At 40.5% G+C, this 14,614-nt stretch overlaps 1 protein-coding gene across 3 annotated transcripts in view; it reads left to right on the top strand.

Annotated features, from left to right (window-relative positions):
- Window positions 1-4,811, top strand: part of limk1a (LIM domain kinase 1a) — a 78,065-nt gene extending 73,254 nt beyond the window's left edge. For all 3 annotated transcript variants that reach the window (XM_049576476.1, XM_049576477.1, XM_049576478.1), the window contains one exon: window positions 305-4,811. In XM_049576476.1, coding sequence (XP_049432433.1) covers window positions 305-473 — 169 coding nt within the window. In that variant the 3' untranslated portion in view covers window positions 474-4,811. The remainder of the gene's footprint in view (window positions 1-304) is intronic.
- Window positions 4,812-14,614: the final 9,803 nt, after the last annotated feature.

The following is a 14,614-nucleotide window of genomic DNA, read 5'->3' as shown; positions in this document are numbered from 1 at the left end:
GCATGGGACCACATGTACAGATATATACTACTAACCTGAAATGCTTGAGTAGGGAAACAATAATTTGACCAATATTTTGTCATAAATATGATTAAAAATTATCTTGAAAAGGATTTAAAAGCATCAAATCCAAGTTTCTGATACCTGCAGACACCCTGCAACTGTTAAACCACTGGAAATCACACTGACACTATCTGGAGAGATAGCTAGAATTTGGATGAGTGTGCGTCTTATTGTTTTTTGGTTGTGAATATAGATAAAAATACTCTAAACTGAGATTCCTGTCTACTTTCTTCATCTTTAGGCCTGCTTTCTCCAAACTCGAGGAGTGGCTGGAGAACCTAAAGATGCACTTGGACATCGGTCTGCCGCTGGTGTCTGAAGTGGACCAGCTGCACAAGGCCTTCTGGGAGAACCACAGCATCACGCGCCCTGAAAACGGCCTGCACACCCACCCCGAACAGCCGGAGTAGGGCTTAACATGACTGGAGGGAGTGGGAAGTTAACGTTAACCCCGCACGGGCAGCGATCGCCAGCCTCAGGCAGTGCAGTGGCTGGAGGCATCGTGTAAATAGTCCTCCGTGTTTGGAGCTGCAGGCGTAGGCTGGCTCAGGCTTAACGAGTAGACTCAGGGGGAAAACGTGGATCTGAAAAGCCACCTGTGCACGACGCACACACACACACACACACACACATTTAAAGTCAAATCAAGAGACATTAACTACGATAGCTTGATCCTGCTGCACCTGAAGCTAAAGTAGAACATATCATATGCAATCAGACCCAACATTCAAATCATGACTCAACTCTTGAATCATGTAGATTTCACATTAGTGGTCAAACCATTCAAGAATACTTACTGTACTTACTGTAGTGTGTATATTCATGTGGACAACTAGTCCCAAAAACAAGGCAGACCTTCAGCCTCTACAGAGTACATTGTGGAGTATGTGTTTGCAGGTGTTTCTGTGTGACTTTGGTTTGATTTTGCTTTTTGATTTGGATATCAAAACTGGACTTGCAGAGGAGAGGGGCCCGTCTGTTGCTTAAAGTGGAATCAGACAACTTTTTAACTTTCCCCCCTCTAGTGTTTCCAACTGGCATTATTGTTGGCGCCACTGTCACAAAGAGAACCGGATCGCCTTCTGTTTTCCTCAGAGCCTAGCAACAACCAACAACACAGGACACACTACATTTTATTTTTACATTAGGCTTGGGTAGTATCTATTTCTTCATAACTCCTTACCTCCCTGAAATTTCAACAGGGTATATGGCTACCTAACCCCTCACCCCAACCTAACTAGAAAGTTTGCTAAGTTCTGCAAGCTGTCCTAGGTTTTTCAGTCAAATTTACAAACAAAAATGTCAAGAAAGGTGAAATTCTTACACGTATTTTCCTTATTGAACAGAGAAACATAACCATACAGCTTCTAAATGAAAGTTATTGTCTTTCACTAAACTAAGACTAGCTTAATCGCCTTGTTAAGTGATGGTAAAACACACTTCATTCAGAGTCGACAGAAACAAAAGTCACCAAAACCATCTTGGTCAGTCTTGTTGGACATTTCATTAGTTAGTCTGGTTTGGTCAAAATAAACCCTTAAAATATGCTGTTTTCCGCTAATGTCTCTCTACAGTTGCTAGCCGGTTGTTGACAGTCCTGTAACGTTATCCCCACCGCTGGCAGTTGTCATGTTCCTAAGCTCAGCCGCCTGTTCCCTAAGTAGAGACTGACCTCTGCTGGCATGTGATGAGCACTACATACAATACAGCCTCTCCATATGAGTTTAATAAAAAGAGGAGCTACTGTATTTTTTTTACAGTATTGAAAATCATTCTGTCAGAATGTCTTAATACCCTGGTATAATGCTGTGATACCGCCCAAGCCTATTCTCCCCAGTTATTTCAGTTATTCGCCATTTCCACTATTGCAGACAGTAACTGCAAAGACCTTACACTGATACTCTTTAGTAACTGGAGATTACTACTAATACCTACCGGGGAAAACAAAAGTGCTGTCCTCTTTCTGTTTTGGTTGCACAATGTTTAACGCACTACTTTTGTGTTGTAAATCGAGCCTAAGAGAGGCTTATAGAGAATCAAGCTATACGCAGATGATGTCATTATTCTATAGCCATTACATTGTGCAGTTAACATTACTTCATAATGATGAGCGAAAACATAAAAACTTGTCGATCTCCACTTTAAGACGCTAAGATTTAGATCAAGTTGCTGTCCACTTGTACAAGTCAAACAAAACCTTTTAAGCTTTAAATAGTCCACTGAAGAATGCATGAGTGTAAATAATGCTGTCAGGTCATATCCTGGTTCATCGTGTCGCTCTGACCTCATTTGGTCATAAACTACGAGACCTACCTACATGTGTCTGTGGCCCCTCTCCCTCATTTATTGTGTAGCACTGACTTTAACATTGAGGTTCACATCTTTTGCATAAATTTGGTACATTGTCTCCCGATTTTAAGAGTGTATCTCATTTATATTGACGTGGCATCTTAAACATTCAGACGCATACCAGTGTACGTAGCTGGCGACATTGTAAATGTTTTAAATATTGTAAATGTACAGACATATTTTATATACGTATGCTACATTGCCATATTTTTATTGGCCAACCAGTTGAAATTGAGAGTTAAAGTTTGACTGCAGTGATTAGGGCACAGCTGAAAGCTTTATTGTTGTTTTTTTTCTACATTTTCACCACTGTGGCAGGTTAGGGGCTTTTAGCATTTGAGATAAGAAGAATCTTATCACCATAAAATATCTCCTCCCCTCGGTTCAAGCTCAGTAAATGTTACATCCTGTCAGTAAATGTTACATCCTGTCATTTCCAGCCTCCATCCAAAAAATATTTCTCAACATTTGATCTTGGAGTTTTCATGTATCCATAGAAGTGTGCTGGAGTAAATTTAATAATACTGGATTATTTAATCCCATCAAGCGTGCTGAGCTAAATCTGCACATCAACTCTAATTATGTGTGACGTGAGAGTTTTTAGGGCGATGAATCTGTTGTTAGTTTCTCTCGTCTCATGTACTGTACAGTAGTTCAGGTGTGGGGATAATATCACCAGGTACTGCCTCATCATGTCGGCTGTCTGTCCACATATGTGTCTCTCCTCCTGTGGATGACCCACTGTTTGTTTACATGTAAATGCTAGCTGTAAATATCACTGTAAATAAGCATCTGTCCTCACATCTGTCTGCGTGCATTGCATAAATATGTGCACTCCTCAGAAATAATCTCTTCCACTGTCAGATTTCTCTCTTCTTGCACCTTCTAACATACATTTTCTGTCTCTATTTGTTTCTGTTCTGTATTTCCTGCTTTTGTTTCCCGAGCTGCATGATGTACTAGCTCTCCTCAGCTTCTAAACCGAGCTCTCTTTTGTCTCTAAATGATTTAATTTTAAATAAGAAAACAAAGAATGAAAGACAAAAAAAGTCGACGGAGACAGTCAAGCTAAAAATGTAAAGAGAAAAAAAACACAGCATCTGTTTTTTTTATATATATATATAGAAAACCACTGAAATCTTTTTGTATAGATTTGAGTACTTTAATTTGCACTATATTACCAAATGGCTGGTTGAAGCCATGTTTGTTAATTTCCTCTCTTGGGCTACTTGTGATAAGGAAATAAATTATGTCAGTTCAGGTTGATATATGAATGCAAGACACTGATAGAGCCTTTCAACTGTTAAAATGGGATCTGGGAAGTGCATCCTCTTGATAGCAAAATGTTTCTGAATATTTAGATGCATTTTTTGTGCATGGTTCAACTTTTAAATATTGGCAGGAGCCTGTTTGGTCCCTCTGTGATTTTAAAGTTGCATATCTTTAGAGAAGATGACTGTAATTTACTTTTTAAGCTTTGGCAGAAGTCTCTGAAACGTCTTTGCTGCCATGAGGATGTGATGTCCCAGCTCTGCCTGCTGCCTACAGACTGGTCCTTTGTGAATGATGTCCTGTGTTGTTTCCGACTGCTTGGTTTCGTATGTGATGCCCACAGAGGCTGCAACCACTGCTGGTCTTTCTGATAGTAGAGCACTTAAACTGGCCTGTCTCACCTCTCACCTCCCCATCACACTCTTTTGGCTCAGGGCCGTACTTTTCTGGAGCTTTCTTCACAATTCAGTTAATTCAGCAGCTTAATAGGAAAGCAGCATTCAACAGTAATAGTGAGACTCAAAGAGCATGTGACCTTCTGTTAGTGTACAGGCTGATAACACAAAATACGCTTCTGTAAAACAAGCCCCTCCTGGTTGGTGTGTTTGTCCGTGGGCATGTACTGTACATGAGCGGCTTTGCCATGTTTCTGTCTCCATTCCTGTCTGAGCCATGTCAAGCATGTTAGGCGTGTCTGTGAGGACATGTTGAGGATCAATGAGAATGTCGCCGCAGCACTTCTCTGCAAAGGATCGTTACCTCTGAACAATGCTGTGCCTTTGTTGTAAGCTAGCCTTGCCAACGACTCGAAAACGTGAACTGATTTCCTTTTTTTAATTGCATCATAAGTGCAAGCCTGATTCTAGTGGATTGAATATCATTGCTGATACTATGTTGTATGAGATTTCATCTTGTTCTGTATCATATTTATATTTTCCAGATCTCCATTGTTAGTTTTGATATTTTAATATTTCTTTTTTTGTGTGTGTTATTTAATTTTTTTTACACAAGCTGTGAAAACAATTCTGCACTTTAATCCTGAACGTGAACATTTAGACTCTGAGGAGGCGACTGTTTTTTTCCCCCTTTTTGTCACAGCTAAAAATAAAACTGTTGCTTCTAAAACAAACAAAAGACTCAAAGTGTCTTTGTACATTAATGATGTCTCTCGCATTTTCTGTTAGCTTATTCATAGTCACTCCATCATTAACTTTCCTCTCCATTTGTACTACTGAAGCACACAGAGAAGAAAGTATGACAGCTCCAATAATATGTGCCAAATCTGCTGAGTTCACATCAGAAGAGCACTGAGTTATTGGCAGAGAAAATGTGTGGGTGAAAGTGGTAAAAGTAGTGCTTGTACTTGCTTGGGAAAGAAAAATGAAATTTATTAGAAATGTGTTCACAAATTGACCACCAGATGTCACTGTTTATCTCTACAGTTTATTTCTATGGTGAAAATAAAAGGGCAAGAATATCATACAGTGTAATAAAAACCCCAAATACAGCTGCTCATCTCCTCACCTGGTGGACACTATGTATATATCATGCATAATGCCAGGGGAGGATAAAGTATTTAGATCTTTTACTGAATTAAAAGGCACTATACCACAGTATAAGAATACTCAATTACAAGAAAAAGCCTTGAACTCAAATTGTGACCCTTATTTGTACAGAGATACTATCAGCTAAATTAACTTTACTTAAATACTTAATTTATGTTATTAGAGCTCATTTTCTTTCTTTAAAATGCATTATAATTGTATAAACTAAGCATTTGTTTTCTATGCAGAATCTTAATTTCATAACTGTCAGAAAAAATATAGTGGAGCTAAACTAAAACATTATCCCCTAGAATGTGGTAGATTATAAGTATAATGTAGTAAAATGTAGTCAAAATAAAGGTACACAAGTAAAGTACAAGCAATGCTGGGAGTGTTACTTCAAATGTAATAAATTACAGATTACTAGTTAGCCTGTTAGCAATGTAATTAATAATGTTACTATTTAATTAACTTAAACAGAGTAATGTAGGTCATTACATTTTCTCATTTTCTTGCCTTAACTGAGCAATAAAGCTAAAAAATAAGCTATGCAGAAAGAAGAGATTCTTGCACGATGAAAAGATGCAAAGCAACAGAATAAATGTATTTTTCAACATACTGTATAAACTTTTTACCAAAAAGAATATATTTGGATATAGGGCCTAACCCCCCTTTGTATTCTCCAATTCAGATTCAGATTCAGACAACTTTATTAATCCCACCAGGGGCAATTTGTTTGAACAGCTTGCCTTTCACACATACTATAACATAATAGTCACACAGTGACACATAAATAAATGGTAAATAATAATAATAATAATAATAATAATAAAAATATATGCCAAGTAGTTCAGTTGAATAAAGGAGTGCATAAATGAATATATAAATATCTTAAATTAAAATTAAATTAAAATAAATATAATTAAAAGTTAATAGGCAGATTATCATTAAAGAAATAAAAAAAAACAACAACTATAAAATCAGTTATGGAGAATTTAAAAGACGACTAGCAGAGGGAATAAAAGATTTTGAACTCTGAAACATGCAACAAGCAGGTAAAGTGAATGACATCCTGACGGCAACAGAGAAAATTTGCCTCAAGAACAACATCTTGATTGTATTTGTAATTCAATTACATTTTATTCTCAGTAACAGTAACGGATCATAATTACATTTATTTTGTAGTTTGCTACTCCCAACACTTAAGTACCTCAGGTGCAAATTCCAATCTTGTACTTTGCCAAATTCAACCACTAACCTTAAACCACTAGGCTTAGGGTTTCTGTTACTACAACCACTAGTACTACTACCACAATGAAAAGATACAAAGCAACAGAATAAATGTTATATTCTGCATTTAAAAAATGTTTACCAAAAAGAATATATTCGGATGTAACCTCTTTGTAATCTCCAACATCTTCATTAGTATAAGTAGCCTAATTTAATTAGGCTACATTTTTCTCACTAGCTGTAACAGATTACCGTTACATTTATTATGTAATTTAATTACATGTAGCTAGTTACTCCCAAACACTGAAGTACCTCAGGTAAAATCTTGTACTTTGCCAAATTCAACCTCTGACTTAAAGCTACCAGTGTTTCTACTACTACTACTACTACTACTATTATTACTGCAGAAGAAGAAGAAGAAGAAGAATTATAGTGTAGCATATCAGTTAACTTGGCTATAATATTAAAATAAGAGTTTTTTTAAATTGTTGTATTCTAAATTATACATTTTAATAGTACTAAACACAATGACCTTGTAAACACAGTGTGAAGGTTCAGTGATAGTATTTATGTGACATTTAAATACATTTATCTTGTATCTGTTTGCGCCTCTGATGCTAACAATTACCTGTCCACCATTTTCCTAATGAATGGCGCTTTTTTCCCCCTTACAGGTGCACGTGACCCCTCTCCCATCGCATCCACGTGCGATTGTTTTCATTCCGACGCTGCTGCAACGGCTCGTGACGTCACCGTCCTGGCTGGCTCGTCAGTTTTAAACGGTGTGTGTGTGTGTGTGTGTGTGTGTGTGTGTGTGTGTGTGTGTGTGTGTGTGTGCTGCTGCTACCAAACAGACTCTCACACACTCACTCACTCACTCACTCACACTCACACACACAGGGGGGACGGGTTAGTCCGGTCAAACACAACACACGGGCTGTCATTTCACCGCGGCTGTGTCGGGATTGAGAGAGAATATTAAGGAAATACCGAAGAAGAAGAGGAGGAAGAAGAAGAAGAAGAGGGTCGCAGTCAGCGCTATCTGAAACTTTAAGAGATGGATCACTCGTCCAGTAACAACCGGTTTCGGTCCGCAGTCTTCAACCACGGTGAGTATCCTCACATCTCATACTGCATGCGGGATGTTTTATTAGTTGCTCCGGTGATGCTGCTCCGGTGTCGCACATTTGGGCTGACCCACACTTGAGTCTGCACCCTCCCTGTGAATCCTGCTTTTATCCATTAAGGACACACAGAGCTGCAGCGTTGGCATGCACCGTTAAAACCCATCACAGTGCTCATATCGGGCCTTTAAGTCACATTTCATCCGTGTTTGTGAGTCGATGATAAGAGCAGAGGTTGTTTATGTGTGCAGAGAAATACCACTCACTGTACCAGAAGGTACACTTCGTCCTGCTGAACGAAAATCCCTGAAAAACCTGGCAGTCTGAGCCCCATACGGGACACGGCAGCAGCAGCAGAGCACTGTAATTCTACAGTTATGCAAGAGTGGTACCAAGACTCGCCACAATAAACTATTTCTGGCCCACGGAGATATAGTGTTAGCTGGGTAGCACTCTGACAAACTATGGGGCTCCATGACAGACTCGCCCCATCACCACAGTGTTTGCTTTCTTACCCTACAGCAGTCGTAAAACAAGCTGTTCTGGCTCAGTTAGTTGTGTCAGGAAGCTTTACACTTCCACTGCCTCCGTACTATAGCCTGTGCAAAACCTGATCTTTGGATCAGATGCCAGTATCAATACTTTAGAGTGCAGACAATCAGATGTATTGGCTATTTAAAGGAGCAGTGTGTAGGATTTAGTGGCATCCAGCGGTGAGGATTGCAGATTGCAACCAGCTGAATCTTCTCCTGTGTGCCAAGCGTGAGCTCCTGATTAGGATTCCTTCAGTGTTCATTGTTCGGGACGTTTTTATCGAAAGCCAAACCTTTCACAGAGGTCTGTTCCTCTCCAAAACAAATGGACCTGGTGGTTAAAACTGGTAAGAGCAATGAATAAAGCACCTTCACTTCATAAATCAGTGTTTTTCTGACTTTGTCTCCTGGCACATGGGCCCCGCACCTGCTAATATGTGCTCACCTTTTTTCTCTGAGACCTTAAGATCCAGATGTTCAGGTGGTTTTTACCTGAGAGCGAGTTATCCGCAGAGGTCTCTTCCTCTCCACAACAAATGGACCAGGGGTCTGATTTAAAAACTGCATGTGCAAAAACGAGGGCTGAAGGGGTCGTACTCCATTTCCCATGCAAAGGTTGTGATCCATAAAAACAGACTTGATGAGAGAAACTTTGACACATGCTTACGAACATTTTGGAGAAGGGAAACTGGTGATGCAGATAGCAAGGTGGAAGCCTGATTGTAGAAATTGTCAAATATTTTTTGGCGCTTGCCATGTTTGGCTTTTGTCCGTACGTACATTTTTAGTATGGATCCTACACATTTTTTATAAATTAGACCCCTGGTCATTTAAACCGGTTCAATCACTGAATAAAGCAGTTTACGTTACGAATCAGTGTTTTTCCAGCGTTGCTCGGCGTGTCCTGGAGGGGCTTCTAACTATGGTGGCTAGCGTGAAAACACAAATGGCCCAATCTAGATCTGCTGTTTGGTTTGTCCATTCCAGGCTACTGTAGAAACATGTCAATGCAACATGGTGGAATTCATGGATAAGGACCCGCCATGGATGTATTTTGAGAAGCATACAGCATAGGCGGCAAAGCCCTGTTCTTTCCTATGAGAGTTGCTCATTGGTGCATGAAGCCAAAATGCTTCAATTGGCACCTATAAAACTACCCGGATGATCATCACGGTGTGCAGCCCATAGAGCGGGCGCATTAGAGACTTGCAGCCGAGCGCAACCAAGTGCAGCCGAGCATTATACATCCACTGCCTGAATGGCTGACTACCAATTAGCGCTCGGCTAACTTGAATGAGGAAAAAATGATGTAATCTTGTGGCTCTTCTCGACTTTCGAAATGTTATCAGACTGAATGGATCAAGTCTTGATAGTAAAACGAGTCATTTTGCGGGGGTTTTGTCGCACAAAAAAATGTATCCATTGATTTACAAACATCTCTTTCTCAATGTAAGTCAATGGAAAACGTCTTTGGGCCGCAGGGCATCACGTGACGAACCCCACAAAGTTGCAGTACCACTGTTTGGCCACTACAAAATTGGCTTCAAGGCCTGGGGCCTGCTCCCTATGCAGAAAAAAACAGCTCATTCTATGCTAACGAACATGTAATTCTTATTTTCAGTTAATGCACTATACACTAAAGACAACATGTATTATATTGTATTCCATTCCTGCCAGTACATCCCCCTAAATCCTGCACGCTGGACCTTTAATGGGACATTTTTTTACCTGTGTAAAATAACTTAAAAGTGCTCTCTGGTGGAAAAGTGGTCACGTTTCTTACTTATCAGCCAACATGTACACTGCATTAAACTATCATCAGTTGATGTATGGGCCTATCAGGCTAGCTGTACTCCATACTTCCTGTCTGATGGCATCAAAGCAATTTAAACTATATCAGACACAGATCACCTGTATCTTATCATGTCTGAAAACTGTTAGCTCTCAGCCTGTCCCCATCTTATGAGCTCCCAGTCTGTTCAAAGGAAGTGCTTTATTACCAGGCACATCGGCCTCATGATATGGAGCACTGGAGGCTGGAGTCACACTGAAACATCTGGCTCATTGAAGCAGCTGCCTTGTGGTATACAGTATAGTGCTGCTCTGTTGGGGAAGAAGAAGGAGAGGAACTATTGTGCAGATGGAAAACAGAGATAGTGCTGAATCTCCATGTTTTCTTTGCACGTATTGAGCAGCAGCTCAGATGTAATGAATGTGTTTTATAACAAATATCTCTCTATATATAAGTTTAGACAGAGCTTGAATGCTTGTGTCCAGTTGCTCCCTCTTCCTCACACACTAGCCCTGTATTCATACATATATGACTGAAGTACATGAATCAATCTAAATATAGCAGCATATATTACTGCATTACCCGAAACCATGAAAGTACCATGAGGAACAGACCTATTTTAAATCCATATTGCACGTTTCAGAGTTTATTTCCTATGTTGATTGGTTGCCCCGAGATTCACCTTTAGCATCTCTGTCAGTTCTTGTTTTTGTGGAGCCACTTCAGATTTCACATCTTGGTGACATGTTATTTTTTCCACGTCTGACGTTCATGTGTTACTAATGCTTGTTTCAGCTTACTGGAAAATCTCATCAGCATTCTCTGAAAACCTTGCAAGAAAGACATGATATCTTTATAAAACTCAATTTTTAGCTGAACTGACTTGGAGCTGTAGGTGCAACTAGGATCTAGGCCTGCTTTATTGAGAGCCCATGACCCACTTAACAAATAAAGCAACACGTTCCTTTACTACACAAGACAACACAAAGCCCTGACATCAGCCAGACTCATTTAAAAACAAAGTCTGTGTAAGGCGCCCACTGGGAAAGTGAGTGGTGTGGATGGGAGGCACAGTCAGCAGTAGCTAACATTCCTCAGGGAAAGCCTTGCGGAGAGATGCTACCATCCTCGCCGCTGTCTGTGGCTGCGCTGACAGCATCACTGGTGGAGGACCTCAGCATGTAGGTCAAGAGATAAACCACAAGAAAAATTAACAAGTCAAGCGAGCAACCTTTATAGCACAGCGCTGGAATTTGACGTTGATCACATGTTCTGCATCTCCGTAATAAGATGTTTTCAGCTGTAAATTTGCAGCCATTTTTGGGGAGCTGCAGTTGTGGATGTTTAATTTATCTGTTCATTTGTTTGCTTTGTCAACAGTGCACAGTAGTCTTATTTGCATGTCATCCCGCCACAGTGATTCCTCTCAGAGTGCATCTGGAGTGATGCATACTGATGCCAATTCTGTTTTAAAGAGCAACAGCAGCAATATGCAGCTCATACATTATAAATTGTCCATATGCAGGGACTGCTGAAGGGCTGCCTGTCAGCTGGAACATTCCTGCTGTTCCTGAAGTGGTTGTAAATGGTGGCAGAGGCTATAATATTTCAGTCCCCCTGACCTGTGTCTTAGCATCGTCTGCTCTGTGAGCTGTCAGCCAGTGATGGTCCGGAGTTTAAAGTAGTGAATCAATATTTGTAATACTGCCAGCAAGTTTCCCGGGACAGGCGGCGTGGAGTAAAGAAATTTGTTTTGCCTCTTAAGAACTGAAAGAATCACTAAATGGCAAACATCATGAATAATTTGCAGTGGCGTCTGCTCCCTTTAAAAAATACCGGAGAGGCCAAATGATCTGAAAGTGCCAGACTTTTGAGACAAGTGCCAATTTCATTACGGAGCGTGCCACACGCCTGCTGTGAAGCAAAGCACATGACCTGCAGGGTGTGGAAATGGAAGTCCTCCAAATGTATTGTCTGGTAAAAATTTATTTTCAGTATCGCTGAAACTCATTCTCCTTGTCTTTAATAAAACCAAATACCTCGAGCAGTGTGAATCTGAAAACCAGAAGCCCCTGCACCAATTTATTTGGAGAACACGAGCACATTCAGCTACTGAAAACTAAATTTAATGCAGTCTTTGAAGTGTGCATACTAGGATACTTTCGCAACATCATTACTCAAGCTTTATTACAGACATGTGTTTAGTAAGTCTAGAGACGTGCAGAAGTTTAATTTATTGGTAGGCTGTCTGATTCGTCATCTAGTTGCTTATTTAAGCATATTTAAGTAATTCTGCGCCTCCAGTTAGTGTAAAAATATGTTACTTGGCTGTCTTGCCATTGATAAAGTACTAGTCCATACCCATTGGTAGCTTTGTCACCTTCTACCTATGCCAGTCCTCAATGCCTATGTGCAGTTTCACATAGATTAACCACGTCAGAGAGTAGAAAAACGTGGGACAGACAGAATGACTGACTGACAGAATGACACACTGACAGTTTCCGTGGTTATGTACAGCATACTATACTATGACTTAGTCATACCAAAAACTAGAGGGAAATAAAAAAACATTGGGCCACAGGGGGAGCCACAGCGATCGGTCGCATTTTAGCCATTTTTAAGCATTTTTCTGTTGTTATAGCGCCACCCAGTTGCCAATTAGAGTTAAATTTCTCCAGTCACCTTGAGGCATCCTGTTCTACATATCTACCAAGTTTAGTAAAAATCCATATGGCGTTTTGGCCTAGATAGGAAATTAGCTCTCTAGCGCCTCCATTTTGTTTGATTGGATCAATAATGGAGGGGTCTCCTCAGATTATGTGTGGTCATATGCCTACAAAGTTGCGAGGTGATCGGTGAAACCCTTGAGATGTTATACATCTTTATGTGATGAGCCACACCCTCCGCAATATTCATTGCCTTATAGAAGCTCAGTTTTAGTAAGTTTTCCAACTTTTGCCAAGAGGGAACTTTAGATATTGGTCCCTAGATTATGTTCACTGAGTTTCATGCAGATCGGTCAAACTTCCTAGGAAGAGATTGATTTTAAGTGTTTTTGAAAAAATTCAAAATGGCGGAAAATCTATATAACCGGAAGTTATGGTTTCTTGAGGCAAATTTGTTCCTCATGAGGAGAGGCATCTCTGCAAAGTTTCATGTCTCTATGACATAAGGGGCATGAGATATGCCCATTCAAAGTTTGCAATTTCAATCGGTTGCTATAGCGCCCCCCTTTGGCCAATTGATGTAATATTGCTTCATTCACATCCTCCCATGACCCTCTACCACTGTGCCAAATTTCACATGGATTGACCAAGTCAGTGAGGAGAAAAACGTGGAACAGACACACACACACACACACACACACACACACACACACACACACACACACACACAGTTTTCGTCATTGTATAGTAAGATAGATAGTTTGTTTTTTGCATCATATTTGCAACTAATAAAGTAAATATGTAGCCGGCATGACTTGTTTTATGTGACATGTCTAAACAAGTAGGGTTCCCTTTCTTGGAACAAATAATGTCACTCAGGCAGATCCTGAAACTGGATAATCCAGGTGTCGAATATTATGTGATTACTACCAAAAGGTCAGATGCCATCTTGAATCATGTCAGCATCGATCACGTGTATCTCAAGTTATTACCAGCATGTTATTCACATGATAAATGTTTTGCACCTTAATCGTTTTCAGCGTGTTGACAGCCTTGTTCTTCTGTTTCTCTCTCATGTGTGTGTCCTCCATTGGATGTGGATTTTGGATTATTTCTGCCGATCAATCATCTCACCAGACGATGAGGTAAGAAACCAGAGTTTTCCTGAAATCTGCCACTGAAAAAGAAGTAGGTCAGTGGTGAAGAGAGATTTGGCCTTGATTATCTCACCAAAATGAGGACATTGTGGTTTGTTGATGTCAGCCCATTTTACCCCTGATAGCCACCTCTTTACAAGCGGGTTTTTGTGTTGTGAGTGTTCATTTAAAAGGAGTTTATGCACTACTTTTGAATAGGTTTTAGAGTTTCAAACTCTGCTGAAGTCACAGGCTTTCTGTTGTAGTTTCTCACAAGATCTTGAAGCTGAGCATGTGATTTTACCCTGAATACTCTGAGTGGTATGACTCCTCTGAGCTTATGTGCTTCAGGGTTTAACTTGATACCAAAGAGGACAAGCTATGTGAGACTAGGTGTGTTCTCAAAGCCCAGATTTTCTTGTTCCCTGTTTCGCAAAGTGACTTCTGAGAGTCTGCGGTGTGTGTGTCAGTTTTGTTTGTGTACCTGCAGAGTTTCACTCTTTACATGTTAGTGTTGATCGTCTCCTCTCAGCAAACAGCTGGACCGTCCTTCAGCAGAGTCAGCAGCTCTCCTGATGCGTTTAGTGTCAGAGTGATGGTGCTCATCTGTTATCGCCTCTCCAGTAGCCGGTAGCCTGCCACCTCAGTGTCAAAACTGAAACCCCTCCCTCCTCTTTACTCCACTTCTCCGTGTCACTGTGTACATCCCAAAGCCCTGCAGCTGTGTTTGGCTCAGCTGAGTGGGGATGAAAGGGGGGGCTGTTTGTTTTCAAGCCGGGTGGAGAGAAGTGGATCTGTATGGGTGTGACAAACCCGAGTTCCTTCCTCAGCAACATTCCTAGCCTATGTGACAAAGCTGCAGGGTGTGCTGACAGAGGGAACACCTTGTGAGGAAACTTTCAACA

This window comes from Epinephelus fuscoguttatus, linkage group LG5, assembly GCF_011397635.1.
Source record: "Epinephelus fuscoguttatus linkage group LG5, E.fuscoguttatus.final_Chr_v1".
Taxonomy (NCBI): Eukaryota; Metazoa; Chordata; class Actinopteri; order Perciformes; family Serranidae; genus Epinephelus; species Epinephelus fuscoguttatus.
Note: the sequence above shows the minus strand (reverse complement) of the source record. Positions and strands in the feature narration are given on the sequence as shown.